The 15068-nt window shown below is 43.6% G+C and overlaps 1 protein-coding gene across 1 annotated transcript in view; it reads right to left on the bottom strand.

The window, feature by feature from the left end:
* Nucleotides 1-15068, bottom strand: part of Alpk2 (alpha kinase 2) — a 112982-nt gene that overhangs the window by 93976 nt on the left and 3938 nt on the right. Inside the window, exons 2-3 of the mRNA XM_057788769.1 lie at nucleotides 5053-5179; nucleotides 438-555 (exon numbers count right to left, since the gene is read on the bottom strand). Of these exons, the coding sequence (XP_057644752.1) occupies nucleotides 438-555; nucleotides 5053-5161 (227 nt within the window). The 5' untranslated portion in view covers nucleotides 5162-5179. The remainder of the gene's footprint in view (nucleotides 1-437; nucleotides 556-5052; nucleotides 5180-15068) is intronic.

The raw sequence follows: 15068 nt of genomic DNA, 5'->3' as shown, positions 1-15068 counted from the left end.
CAGAGAGGGTAAGGCCTCCCATGAGGTGTCAACTAAGCAGAACTAAGTGGAGGCAGAACCAAGTCCTTCCCCACTGCATCAAGGCTGAGCAAGGCATCCCACCATAGGGAATGGGCTCCAAAATGCCAGCTCATGCACCAGGGATAAAGCCTAGTCCCACTGCCAGGGGCCCCACAAATAGACCAAGCCATACAGCTGTCACTCACCCCAGTGAGAATTTTTAAAAAATATTTTCAACCCATGGGTGATTAAATCTTCAGATAATCCATTCATATAGAGGGAACACTTTAGTCCCTGCTGGATGCTTTGACAGTTGCCTGCCAGTAAACATCTAAGATCAGGACCTCAGAAGGAAATCTTTCAGCCTGATCTCATAGGCCAGCACAGCACAGAAGACAGAATGTTAGTGAACAGTCCACAGAAGCCACGCTGCTTACCATGAGAGATGGAGCAAATGAATGTACTGGTTCTCAAAGAACTCATAGCTGGAAACACTGCCTCCCTCCTCTATGGCTTCACCATTCTTGTACCAAGTCACCTCTGGCTTGGGCTGACCTGAGGGGGGAAAATAATAACATTTAAGTTGTAAAGCTATAAATGGGAATTAAGAAGAAGGCCTAGGCATGAGCACAACGGGATATGTTAATGAAATGCAGAATAAAAACACTACCTCTAGTCATAAGAAAATATATTTTAATTATCCAAAATAAAATAAGTCTCCAAAACTATGGTCAATGGTCAGGGAGATGACTCTGCAGATAAAGGCTCTGGCCACTAAAGTCTAATGGCCGAGTTTGCTTCCTGGATCCCACGTGGTGGAAGGAGACAGCTGACTCCCATAAGCTGGCCTCTGACCTCTGATCTCCAAATGCATTCTGTGGTATGCATGTACCTACCCCATTCTACAAGATAGATAGATAGATAGATAGATAGATAGATAGATAGATAGATAGATAGATAGATAGATAGATAGATAGATAGATGTAATTAAAATTTAAATATATGAGCAGTAGAGAAGGTCAATTTTTCAAAAAATATTCAAGAGACAAAGATATAGATGGTATTTGATTTTCCATGTCACATGGAAACTCAGCAACAGGACTGACTAAAATTTCTAGATTCGGTGACCTCATTTGTCATCTTGTAGGTTTTACCCGACAGAGATACAAATAATATTGGTCTAGTAGAAAGATAACACTGTAAGGTTTGCTGCCTCGTGGGATAGTAAGTAGTATTGTACCTAACCCATGTATGTGCTCCTGACATTTTTAAATGTCTATAAATATGCAGCTTTTCAGGCTTAACATTCTCTGGTTCTTATAGACACTAATGAGTTAACGAAACCTTTGATCATTAATTTTACAAAGAGATCACTTTGCTTTCATTTCTTTTAAAGGTTTATCTTCATTATTAGCTATATGTGTGTATCTGCGCATGAACACACACGAGTGTCAGTGCCCAAGAAGGGCAGAAGGAGTCCATTGGAGCTGGTGCTTCAGTTGTGAGCCACCCAGTGTGGATACTGGAAATCAAGCTTCAGTCCTCTGCAAGAGCAGTGTACATTTTTAGCTTCTAAGCCATCTCAAGCCCCTCACATTACCTTTGAGAAAATTAAATTTTTATGTGTGTGGTGCAATTCTTAATATTGCAATTATTGAGAGTGCTGGCTAGTTTGATGTCAACTTGACACAAGCTAGACTCATTTTGGAAGAGGGAACATCAATTCAGAAAATGCCTACACCAGATTAACCTGTGAGCAAACCTGTGGGCATTTTCGTAATTGATGATGGATGTGGGAAGTCTCAGCTCACTGTGGGTGGCACCATGCCTGGACTGGTGGTCCTGGGTGCTACAAGAAAGCAGGCTGAGCAAGCCATAGAGAGCAAGCCAGTAAGCAGCACCCCTCCATGGAACATCTTAGCTTCAGTTTCCACCTTGAAGTTCCTACCCTGACTCCCCTCAATGAGATAGAGAATGACCTTAGAGGTGTAAGGTGAAATAAACCCTTTCCTCCCCAGGTTGTTTTTGGTCATGGTGCTTTATTACAGCAACAGAAACCCTAACCGGGCAAGGGTCCTGCCACTGAGCCATGCCCCAAGCTCAATGGAAATTATACATAATTGCGCTCAAACCTGAACCTGAAAAAACAAAGCAGATATGTATGGGTCTACAAGATGGCTCAGTGGGTAAAGGCACTTGTTACTAAGCCTGATTATCTGAGTTTCAAGCCTGGGACCCACATGATAGAAGGAAAGAACCAACTCCCACGGACTGTGAGCTATGACATGCGTGTGCACACAGAAATAAATAAAATGTAATGAAAAAATTCTAGTGTATCTATAGCCATGCCATTCTGAACATGCTCCATTGGCTTTGATCTCAGAAGTTAAGTAGGGCTGAGCCTGGTTAGCTGCTTCAATGGGACAAGAACAAAGTTCCATTTTCTTCCTAAAGAAAGAAGAAGTCTAGAGCATAAATCTAGAATAATGCTATCACAAAGGCTGACCCACCGACACTCTTCCCTTGGAAGGTTTCATTCCTCCCTGGTGGCCATTAGCTAAGCTGTGAATGCTAATGGGTCAATGGAGGAATTTAACCCACACAGCAGGAATTTTGTCTTCCTGTTACTAGGCAAGAAGATTTCCAGTGTGTCCCAAAGAGGTTTATCACTACTCTCTGTGCCACCAAGAATTACCAAATGTGCTGTCTGTGCAGGAAGCAAAGTTCAGGGGGTGGAAAACAATATGCCATTCTAGAGCCATACCAGGACCAGTCTTGGGTTTTGTTTCTATATCATGTAATTTTTGACAAGCAACTCAGAAAGCCCCAAGAAACCTCTATTCTTCTAAGGCTATATAGAAAAGGTGGGGCCATAAAAGAGGTCAGGATGCTCAGAGTCAGAGAGACCTGTACCAGCAGGACCTTAGAATACTCAGGGTCCGGCTCCTCTTCTGCTTGCCAAGGTCACATATGTGTCTTTAAGCAGCTGTGGGGCTTTCCTACCTTCTCCTCCAGGTAGGTACGTGTGTGCTGCCCCCAAGGCTAAGAACACAGGCCCACATGCAAGGACGTACCCTAGCCCGGGAGCGGCTTGCCTCAACTTCCTATGGGCAGATGTTAGAGTAAAGAGGCGCTTCCCTGGAAACCAACAGAAGAGGAAGCTGTCAGGGTTCATTTCTGCCCCTTCTTCCCTGTCTCAAGCCCCTCACTCAGCCAGCTTCCTCCTGCCCCTGCTTAGGAAGCACTGAATTCCTCCATGTGTGGGGACACACACACACACACACACACACACACACACACACACACACACGGAGAAAGAATGTAAAGTATGTGAGAGCTGGCCCCTGGAACATTTTGACCTCCAGGGCCTTTATTCAAAATGATCAGGGCTGGTTGCGCTCCTCCAGTTTCCTGATTGCAGCCAGGGTTTTTCCCTGTGCATCTTCTGAGCCTACACCATCAGCCAGAAATGAGATGCGCATAGGGAAGTGGTAGCTTGTACCTTCTAGAAGGTTCTCTTTTCTCCTGGACACCTCACCTAAAACTTCTTCCTCCCTTTATTTTCCAGTGCTAAGAATGGGACTTACGGTCTTATGCATCCTACCACTGTGCAATACTCCTCCACCTTCCTTGCCTTGCTTTGAACCTCTCTATGAGTCACTGCCTGAACCATTCTAAATGATCTAGCTACTATGTCTGAGGACCAGTGACTGAGCTGAGGATGTGTTTAAACACATGGAGGTTCTCTCAGAAGATTCAGGGTCAGCTTGGGTCTCTCCTTCTGTCTGAGCAATCATCCAAGAGCTCTGAGAAAGCCAGCTGTGGAGCTGGAGAGACTGAGTGTGGACGGGTACACCAGCCTCCAGACCAAAGACAAGGTTTCGCCTTGACTTCTGCAGAGGGCGGTTATTTCTATGGCCACGCTTCTCCTCTGAATTCAGAAGAGAAGCTAAGGGGGCAAGCCATTTCTGCCTGCCCTAAGGAAATACCATGGGTGTAGTGCTCCGTGTTTTTCAAGGGTAGTGATATAATCTAAGGAAGAAAAGAATCATCTACATAGATTTAAAAAACGAACTCTCTGTCAAATTACTGTTTTTATTCTTTATTTCTGTATGTGCATGTGTGTATCTCTCCCTCTCCCTCTTTCCTTGTGTGTGTGTATGTGTGTATATATACATATATGTGTCTCTCTCTGTGTATCTGTGTGTCTCTTTCTCTATGAATCTATCTTTCCGCTTCTGTCTTTCTGTCTCTCTGTCTCTGTGGGCGTGGGTGTGGGTGTGCACACGCACGTGTGTCTTGAGAGTGCCACAACACATTTGTGGAAGTCTGCGTGAGTCAGTTCTCTCCTTGTTGGGATGCAGGGAACAAACTTAGGCTGTCAGGCTCACGCTGCGTGTATTTTTATCACCTGCGTCACCTCTCTGCCCCCTTACCTTTAATGAAACCCCTTTATCATTGGGCCACTAATACCCAGTCATCAGCTCTGAGTGATCTAGGCTTCCATCCAGGGGTAGTTCCCATCTTTGGCCTTATCTCCTCTGAGCACCTCTTGCTTTGGTTTAAATTCTTCCTTATTTGCCAGCATGCATCAGTGGGAGGCAAATTTAGGGCAAATTTAGCCAACCTACAGACATTGCTAAATGCTGTGAGAAGAGCTCAGTTTGATGACATAAAATTATTCAAGTTATTCCTGGATGCCACAGCAAGTGACGAGTAGATTGTTTGAAAATCAGCCAGTGAGAGGGTTGCCTAACCAAGAACCACAGCATGAGGAGAGGCAATTACTGAGTATCCAGAAAGTCACTTGGAAAACATCACAGACGATTGAGTTGCTTAACTGATTACTCAGAATAAATTTCTAAGGTAATTTTCTCAAATGTAGTTTTCATTGTCTTTGACCAATAACCCTGGTCAGCAGAGAGGCATGGGGTGGGGGTGGGGCAGTGAGTAGTTAGTCTAGGTTGACTAGCAGCTGGGCTAGGATGAGCAGTAGTTAGTCTGAGAAGCAGCTAGTCTAGGGGGAGTGGTGGCTAGTCTAAGGGTCATTACCAGCTATCATGCATCGAAGCACGACGTCAGACTTCTCCGGAACCTTCTGGGAGAGTAAGGTTGATATAAAACACAGTGTGTGCCTCCGGGGGCAGCTCAGGTCTGTCATCCTTTCATGCCACGTGATCTGAAACACAAGCAAGGCTGCCATCACTCTATGTTCTGTGATTACTCTCACCTCCTTTGGCATCCCAGGTGCCACGTGGTGTTGGTGCTCTGCTGCCCAACTGCAGTTGAGACGGTAGGCACGTGGAGGGTCCTCAGCAGCCTTCCTAGAGCAGAGAGCCTCTGGGACAGTGTGTTAAGGGCCCCCCTTACACATCCCTAGACCTTTTTCAGTCTCCCTTATCTCCACCCGTTAGACGCCCGGCACTCCACTTTCTTCAATGGCAATGTTAAGTGTCCATTGGGGTGCAGTTGGGTAGCCCTACCTGAGAACCACAAATTGAATAGTGTTGGGACAATTCCAAAGCTATGAGAGCCCAAGCTGAGAGAGAGTAAAGCCCATGAGTCTGCAGCTCTCTCTGGCTCTCTCTTCTTGCTATGTAGGCTGTGACTACAGCGTACTTGAGAGAGTGCTTTTCCGGCATGCACGAAGTCCTGCGTTCCACGCCCAACATCACATAACCAGGCTGGAATTGCAGAACTCTGGAGGTATAGACAGGAGGTTCAGGAGTTCAAGATCATCCTTGGCTACACAGCAAGTCTGAAGCCCGTGTAGACTGGATGAGATCTTATCTCAAAAAAATACAAAATGCATACATATATTTACTCCCCCCAAAAGGAGTTGACGCCACACGGGAGAGGTGCTGAAATTTGGAAGCTACTGACCCTTTTGAACACCCCAGGGGAGGGGATGTGCTGGGCTTGAGTGCTTTGGAGCAAAGCATGGTGCCCTCCTTGGTAGACATAGACATCACAGACTTGTTAGTCACCAGGTAATGGCCAGGTCACCTAATGACTCCTACATTAACTGAGGAGTGGTTGTCAGTGCCTCTCAGATTGCAACCACGGGAATATGAGGTTCAAGAAGCTTCATCAACTTGCTGAAGATACCACAGCAAGTGGCCACTGCCTTGAGGCTGCCTGCCTTTGGGGCTGTGCAGAGTGACACGGGAGCAACACGGGTCCCCGCTTGTGTCACTCTTTGGTAGCCCAAGAATGCATGTGGGTCTAAATTCAGAGGACTTTTTTTTTTCTATTCTACCTACAGACTCGTGTCAGCATCTCCCACCAAAGCTGTCCTTTGTAGAGGCCCGAGCTTTGCAATCAGAACTACATTCATCCAAACAATAGGAGTCCGCTTCCCCTTGCAACCCTCAAACACCACGGAGCTCAGAAAGAGGGCAAGAACCGCCGTCGTGTGGGGAGAAAGAATGGAGAAGAGGGGATTGGAAATTGTAAATGGTCATTCTAGAGGAGCTGGGACCCCAAGACAGCCTGGATGTCAGCCTCGGAACTATTAACATTCACTTGTCACCCTTACGAGGCGCGAATGCCAACCTTTCAACCATTAACACCCACTTAGTTTCTGCCCTTTGCTCTCGGTTTTCCTGACTGTCTAATACTTGGAGAGATGGCTGACAGAGAAATGCTCCTAGCAGTAGCCAAAGGTCTCACTTGGACTGGAAGAGAAATTTGACATGCCTGGTGCCTGCTAGGACTGATTGTTCAAGGGAAATGGAAAAGAAAGTTTGAAAAGGGATACCTTCTGAGTGTGAGTCCTTTTGGAAGCTGTTAAGAGACATGGGACTACACTTTCGATATTTTGGGTTACAGAACTTCTATAAACATGGATGTGGGGAGCCTGAAGCATCTGGAGTCCCAGAGTAACCCATCATATTTAACACATATAAGAGTCAAGTGAACCTATCTCAGTGTATATAGCAAATTATTTCCACAGAACAGCAAGAGAACTCCCCTGTCACTCCATTCTAGATTAGCTTACAAGCACGTTTGGTGGCTGAGGAGTCTACACCTTTGGCCATAAAGCCCAGATTTAATTCTTATCTATCAGCTTATCCTCACTTTTCACATAGAATTGTTACCAGGACTGTCCAGAGATACAAAGATCCAAGGATGCTCAATTCTTTTATATAAATGATAAAGTGTTTGCACATAACCTATGCATATCCTCAACAATCTCTGGATGATTTACAGTGCACAGGATGCCACAGATGCTATGTAAAAAGTAGTCAGAAAGCCTCATTTAGGGAGTAGCGGGGATGGGGAGAGTCTACTTTTTCAGCACATATGCAATTTTATTCCAAAATAATTTTGATCTAAAGGTGGTTAAACCCACAGACGTGAACCTATGGATATTTCTTAGTGGTCATAGTAATGTGTCATTGAAAAGGTTCCCAACCAGAAAGAAGTACCTTTAAAAGTTTCAAAATTTAAAAATTCTTATAACTCATCTTTTCTGAGAAAGAAATGCTCTAAAAAAACCCCTTAAAGGCAAAAGTGTCACTCAATGGTTGAATATTTGCCTGTCACATAGGAGACCCTGAGCCTTATCCCCAACACAGAAAGACAGAAACAAGAGAAAGAGGAGAGAAGGAGGGAAGGAAGAGAGAGAGACATAGAGACAGAGAGGCAAGGGGCATTGTTGACTTACAGTGATGATAGTTCACAATAAGTACAGAACAAGAAAAGTCAGTGTCATCCTCAAGCTGCTGGGAGGGCCCACCTTTGCAGAACAGGCAGAAGAAACAGCTCTTCAACTACAGTATAGTTGTTCCTCACTAGAGGTTCAAGTTGGTCGTAGAAGCCAGAGCTATTGAAACTGGATTGAGATTTATTTGTTTGTTTGTTTTGAGACAGTGTTTCTCTGTGTAACAGCTCTGGTTGTCCTGAAACACTCTCTGTAGACCAGGCTGGTCTTGAACTCCCAGAGATCCACTTGTCTCTGTCTCCTGAGTGCTGGGATTAAAGGTATGTGCCACCATATCTGGTGAGATTTTTTTCTTATTTATTTAAAGGTGTATTTAAGATGTTAGAGTTGCTATTGCTCAGTAGTACTGAGAAGATAATGTTAGAATCAGAGGTACACACATGACAGTAAGGACAAATCTAAGGCACTTTTGTTTTTTCACCTTGAATTTCACCTTGCAGTGCTGGAGATCAAACCCAGGGCCTGCACATGCTAGGAAGTCCCCTGTTACTGGGCTACCTCCACAGAGCCCCATTTTTTAATGGTATTTTGCAACAGTCTAGCGAATTCCATGCAGGGAAGGAACAAGGTTTGGCAAACCTACAGACCTGTGACTCCAAGTTGGAAATGACACCTGCTGTGACTTATTGACCCAGGGTGATGTTTAGACACATCTGTACTGAGATAATTAATATACCACACACTTCACCCACTGAAAAGTTATGACTCCATGACTTTCGTTATAACTGGCTTGTGCAACCATCATCACCACAATCAATTTTAGAATCCGCCATTACCCCCAAAAGAAACCTCACATCTCCCTGTCTCGCCACCTCTACGCCCAGTCCTAGTCCACACAGCCTTCAGCAACCCCTAAGCTGTGTTCTATTTCTGTTAGGTTCTATGTGGGCTGACCTCTTCTGGACACTTCGTATAATCAGAATCTTCCACTTAGCATAATATTGTCGAGTCTGTCTGCATTGTAACGCATGCTCATGAACGTCATTACCTTTTGAGGTCAGTATGCAATACTTCTTGGGAACTACTGTGGGCAATAAGATGACTACCTTGACTCTCCACATTCCTACAAGACTTACTCAGTGATTCTGGGGGAATCTCACAGCTGGAAAATACTCTCCTGAGCAGAAGAAATTCTAGGCTTCTGGACCAAACCTAGCCTATCAGGAACAATGTAGACGCTGCTCTATGGCTTACCTGGGCCAAGTATCAAACCTATTTCCTCGTCTGTCAGCCGGGAATGGTAACAGAAGAAGGCTCAGAGCCCACATCGGCTGCCTCCTAAGACTGTTACGTGGGCAGCTGATATAATAGTAATCTGGAGGCTTTCGAGCGAGCGAGACTGCTTTTTCACGAGTTTCCTTTTGTGCTGTGGGTTACCGCAGTGCTGCTGTTTTGTAAAGTGATATGCCAACTAACAGACAAACATGTCTCCTGGAGTAGCGCTCACTGGGAAAGTAATTTGCAGAGCAAGTTTCCTCCCACTCTTATTCCTAGGACCACTGCTGTGGGTCGAATGGAAAGAAAGGGCTCACAAAGCTGAAATGGTGGTGAGGAACTCCCCCCACCCGCCGTGCGTGAGCTGCAACTCCTCCATAGGTGACCACTTCCTGCCAGTTCTGCCCCACACGTGAATGCGCTGTCAGTATGTTTGACTCACAGGTTGAGTTAGCTGCCACGAGTCTCAGACACTGGGCACTGACTGTTCCCTGAAGGAAAGGGACAGTTAAGTCGGGCTGTGGTTCATGTTTCGTGGCTTCTCTGAAGGTGAGAATGACACATTTATTGTTCTATGCTAGAGATGACAAACGGTATTGAAGGCGCTAGAGGTGACAAATTAATTCTGAATTAATGGCATTAGTGGAGGAAGTCATAGGGGGACTTCAAAATCATTCTTAAAAAAAAGAATATTAGCCCAAAAGAATATCAGATTTTCAATCTCTCCCTACTTTCCTTTTTTTACTGTATGATTAAGGGCAAGTTTTTTACTTTTTAAAAACTGATACAGGCTTTTAATTGTATATATTCTAAATATATACATTTATGCTCTTAAAAGTACATATAATGTACATGTTTAGAGATGAGCACTTGAGAGGTTTTACACACATACACACAAACAATTAAACAAGAGATTGTGACTTGCGGGGGGAGGGAGCAGTGAGGCATGGAAGGAGTTGGAGGGGAAGAGGGAAGGGTAGAGATGGTGGAAATGTAGTACTGTTCACATCTTATAAAGGTCTTCTGAATAGCAAAGCAACCGCTGTATAAGCATTGTCTAATATTTGTGGCTTTGGGCCTCATGTCTTTTACTCAAATTGGTAGAAAGAAAGTATGAGTTTATAGGCAGGTTCTTGAAGGCATCTCAAACACTTGCAAAAGTCCAGATTTTGTTGTCATTGTTGTTTTGTCTTTTGGGTTTTTTTGTTGTTGTGGTTTGGTTTGGTTTGGCTTGGTGGTGTTTTTTTTTTGTTGTTGTTGTTGTTTTGGTTTTTTTGGGGGGTGTTGTTTGTCCTTGGTTTAGGGGTGGTTGTTGTTGTTATTGCTGGTTTTTTGGTTCATCACAGAGAGCTATGAAAGCAACAGGACCACAATGTGAAACCGGCCCAGATGAGCGGGCACTCGAATGTCATGCTCTCTTTTGGGTAGGGTGCTAAGTTGTACATGAAAAATAAAGACAAGAAAACAAACCTGTGAAAAGATGCTCAGCATCCTTAGTCATTAGGGAGACCCAAATCAGAGTCTCACTAAGATGCCACCACACCCCTGCCAGGAGGGCTGCATATCAGTAAGGACATGCAAAGAACAGAAGCAGCCCCTGAGTCTCCCCGGCGGAGTGTAAAAACAGTAAAGACATTGTGAAAAACAATTTAAGCTTCTTTTAAAAAAAAATTAAACATGAATCTATGTAATGAGCTAGCAGTTCTACACCTAGAAATCCTTGCCAAGAAAAGTGAAGACATCCATCTTCACAGAAGCTTCACACAAACATCATTTGCAGAATTATTCAGAGTACCAAAAATTAGAAACAACCAGAATATCCAACTGGTGAATAGTCATACAACTGAGTAATGAGAGGAACAAGAATGTTCATGGTGTGACATGGATGAACCTCAAAACACTCTCAAATCATACTCAGCAAAAGAAGTCAGACCCAAAGACCTACAGTATTTGATTCTATATAGGAAACATTCAAAGGACACAGCAGGAACACAAGGTCAGTTAGTGGCTGCTGGTGGGAAGAAGACTAATTAACAACAAATATATATATATATAGGTTAATGTATACATATACATACATATACTTACATACTTATATACACATACATACAATTACACACATATACACCTACATACACACATATATATGCACACATACATACACATATACTCACATGCATATGAACATATATATGCACATATACACATGTACACATACATATATACATATGCACACATACGCATATATACATACCCATACACACATGCATATACACATACATACATATACACATACATACATACACATATGCAAACACTAAAAACTCAGCTACATCCCTAGCCCTTGATGGAATCCTTTAATAGCAACGCATATTAAAAAGGAATTAAGGCAGTTCTGTATGACACAGACACAAAGTAATCTCCAAAATATATTACTGAGTAAAACGAAATATAGAAGTATTAAGAATGCTAGCCCTTCATTGAAAAAAAAACTGAGGCTGACAAGGCGATAAGATGATTCATTGGATAAAGGGACTTGTCACCAAGCCTGACTACCTGAGTTGGATACTCAGAGCCCACGTGGTAAAAGTAGAAAACACAACTACCAAAGCGGCCCTCTGACCTCCTCACATCATGTGCATTGGCAAGTATAAACACGTGCACACAAGTGTGCGCACGCACACACCGAGACACACCCACACACAGAGTAATAAAATATGAATGTGTTCTAATGTGCTTGTTTGCATATTTAATATGTTTAGAAATACACTAACTGTAGTAGGCTAGCTGTCCTGAGTACTTTCGGGAACATGATGATATTGTTTAAGGACAGTGAATTTACATGTTTTACATAACAAAATTTAACTTTTACAGTATTTGTGTGCTCACTGCTAAAGACAGGGTGGATGCTGGGCTTAGAGTGGCTGCTTTCTCTAGCTTTTTTTAACTGTATTTTTTTTTTAATTTTCGGTAGACTACAGTTTTCCCATGGTTCTCCCCTCCCCTCCTCTCCTCTTCTCTCCTTGCTTCTCCTCTGACATTTAAACTCATTTTCAATTCTTTAATGGAGGGATTTTAAAAATATCTTGAGGTCAAACATATCAGAGCTTAGTATCTTCCCTAATTTCATATTGAGAAACACAGACGTGATAAGTATCTCTCCCAAGGTCACACAGCTTTTCAATGAAAGAATCTGGGCTTCTTGAACATGCTTATTGATGTATTCAAATGATACACATTCATCCATCTTATCCTGGTCTCTGCAGGAAGAAGACAGGGAAGAGAAGAAGGCTCTAAGTGCACTGAGCAAACCCACCTTAGTGGTGCGTGTCTACGGTCCACCTACTGGCAAGCCCAAGGTGAGAGGATGGGAAGTTCCAGGTCAGCTGATGATGCAGGGTGAGATCCTGCTATAAAGTACAAAGTACAAAGAGGGATGAGGCTATCGCTCAGTCATGGAGTGCTTGTCTAACCCTAGATTCAATTCCCAATAACACACACAAATACACACACTCACAAACAATCTCTCACACAAGCACAGTCACAGAGAGGCACACTCACAAATACATTCACACAAGCATACTTACACACAGCATACTCACACACAAGCACATTCACACACACACACATACATACACACGAGACATGCATGCATACATGCACAGGTGGAACATTGTCCTGTGGCTAATGAGATCAACTCTTGCGAGTTAACGATTCTTAATTGATTGAAAGCTGAGTGCCATAGACCATTGCGTACAATCTCCAGTTGCATCAGCAAGACCCTTCAGAAGAAACACTGCAAAAGAAAAGCCCTCCTGTCTGGCTCCCCTTGTTTTCCACATCCACCCAATCTGCTACTACACCCACTGTAACAAACCCCAAGGCAACCCTGTTGGGGAAATATTTACTTAAACAAGGCTGAGAAGGAAAATGCTGATGAATTTAGGACTTGGGATGACATGGGGAGAGCCTGGGACATTAGCTTCTATTCAGACTTGCTCATTGCCACACACTGAAGAACAGGACTGATTCTTGGTAGAATGAACTGAGCCTGAATTTATTACCCCAAACTAAGGCCCTGTCAGTATACAGGAGAGCAAAACAGCCATCCATGGACAGGACACGTGACAAGGCGAGGGGTGGCCTCCTTGCTCACTTGCTACCTGCCTCTAACCTTCCCAAAGTATTTTAGGAGAAAGAGTGTCTTAAACTGCTTTTACTTCTCTTATTTTCCCTGTCTATCTATCTGTCTGTCTATCTATCTATCTATTTATCATCTATCATCTACCTATCTACCTACTTGTGTATGCAAGTATGTATGTAGCCCAGACTGACCCAGACTGATCTTGAATTTGCCAGCCCCTACCTTAGATTCAGGCAAAGGCCATGAAGATATTTTGTTTTCAATTATTCTTTTTGTAATATCTCTTATGTATACAGGTGGTTTTTGCCTGTGTGTCTGTCTGCCCACAATGTATAGCAGATGCCTATGGAGGTCAGATGAAGACATTGGATCTCCCTGGAACTGGAGTTGCAGATGGCTGTGAGCCACCATGTGTGTGTTAGGAATCAAACCCAGGCATTCAGTGTCCTTAAACACTGAGCCATCTCTCTACCGATCCCCACCCCAATTTAAATTAAACAGTAGGAATTATTTATGAAATGAGAAGCAATTTAAAGTTATATGTTACGAATAACAGCAATGATTAGATTTATGAGAAATTCAGTTAGTAAAGAACTTAGAGTGAGCCAACTAACCAGCATCTCCCGTGGTTCTCTGGTTGTAGATAATGCTGTGTGGGACAGCAAGGTATCCTGTCTTCAGATTCCTACCTTGAGCATCTGCCTGACTCCCTCAGTGACAGACTTGACCTAGAAGTAACCTCTTCTCTCCACACCCCAATTGCCAGGATTGCAGGTGTAGGCCCCATGCCCGGCTTATGCAAACCTTGAATCATAAGCCCTTTAGAAATTTCCAGTTTTCCTTAAGGCAGCACTATCAGAGGAAGCAAGAAATGCATTGGGGATAAAGAATGTCACACCTAAAACAAACGTGTAAAGAGCTCCAGGGGCTGGAGAAATGGCTGGGCACCTCACGGCTACTCAGAACCATGTGTAACTCTAGTTTCAAGGGATCTGATGCCTCTTCTGACCTCCACAGGCCCGAGAAATGCATACATGCAGGCAAAACACTTACACACATGAAATGACATAAACATGTTTTAAAAAAAGAAGTTACACTTTTCAGAGCACAGTACTACATCTAGGGACTCACTCCATTGATGGTTAATGTTACTGTGTGGAAAAATACTTTTATTTGCCTGGGCTGTACTTTCAAACAGGCTCATCCTGTTGCTTTCTCAACCTTCCTAACACTGCAACCCTTTAATATGATTTCTCATGTTGTAGTGACCCCAACCATAAAATTATTTTCATTGCTACTGTCATTTTGCCATTGTTATGAATCATGATGTAGATATTGGATATGTGACCCCCACAGGTTGAGAATCACTGCTTTAAGGCATACTGTTAACCCTAAACCAAGAGAAGTAATGAGATGGCTTCAGAGGCCTTTCTCCAACATTGTTTCAGTGTGTCACTAATTGCTGTCCCCTGGATTCTCCCACCGCTCATCTTCCTGGTGACTTGGTGTGGTCAGACCCGCCTTGCACGCTCTGTGAGCTTTGGTTGGTCTAAGCTGATCATGGTTTTCCTGGGTGCTGATCAGTTCATTAACCAAGTCTGAGCTGATCACGTGTGTGTGGTCCAGAAGGTAGCGCAGGAGGCAATCCAAACCATGCCGAGCTTAGGCCATTCATTCTGCCCTCAGCACAAAAGAGAAAGCGTGCGTGGGCTGGGGATATGGGAGGAGATGTCAGAGTGAATTTTTTTTTTTTTGACAGAAAGCATCTTGAGACTGTGAGAAAGCCGGCTTGAGGTTGAAACCAAAACAGAGAGAAGCTGAGCCTCCAGAAAAGCAGAGACAGAAGATGAGTCCTGACCCATCTCCTAGACTTTTCTTCCACTGTATGAGCAATAAATCCCCATGTTGTTTGGATGGTTGGTAGGCTAATCTTGTCTTATTTTTCAAAGACATATTGCAGTATCCACACCTCCTCCCCCTTTA

Source organism: Chionomys nivalis, chromosome 14 (assembly GCF_950005125.1).
Source record: "Chionomys nivalis chromosome 14, mChiNiv1.1, whole genome shotgun sequence".
Taxonomy (NCBI): Eukaryota; Metazoa; Chordata; class Mammalia; order Rodentia; family Cricetidae; genus Chionomys; species Chionomys nivalis.
Note: the sequence above shows the minus strand (reverse complement) of the source record. Positions and strands in the feature narration are given on the sequence as shown.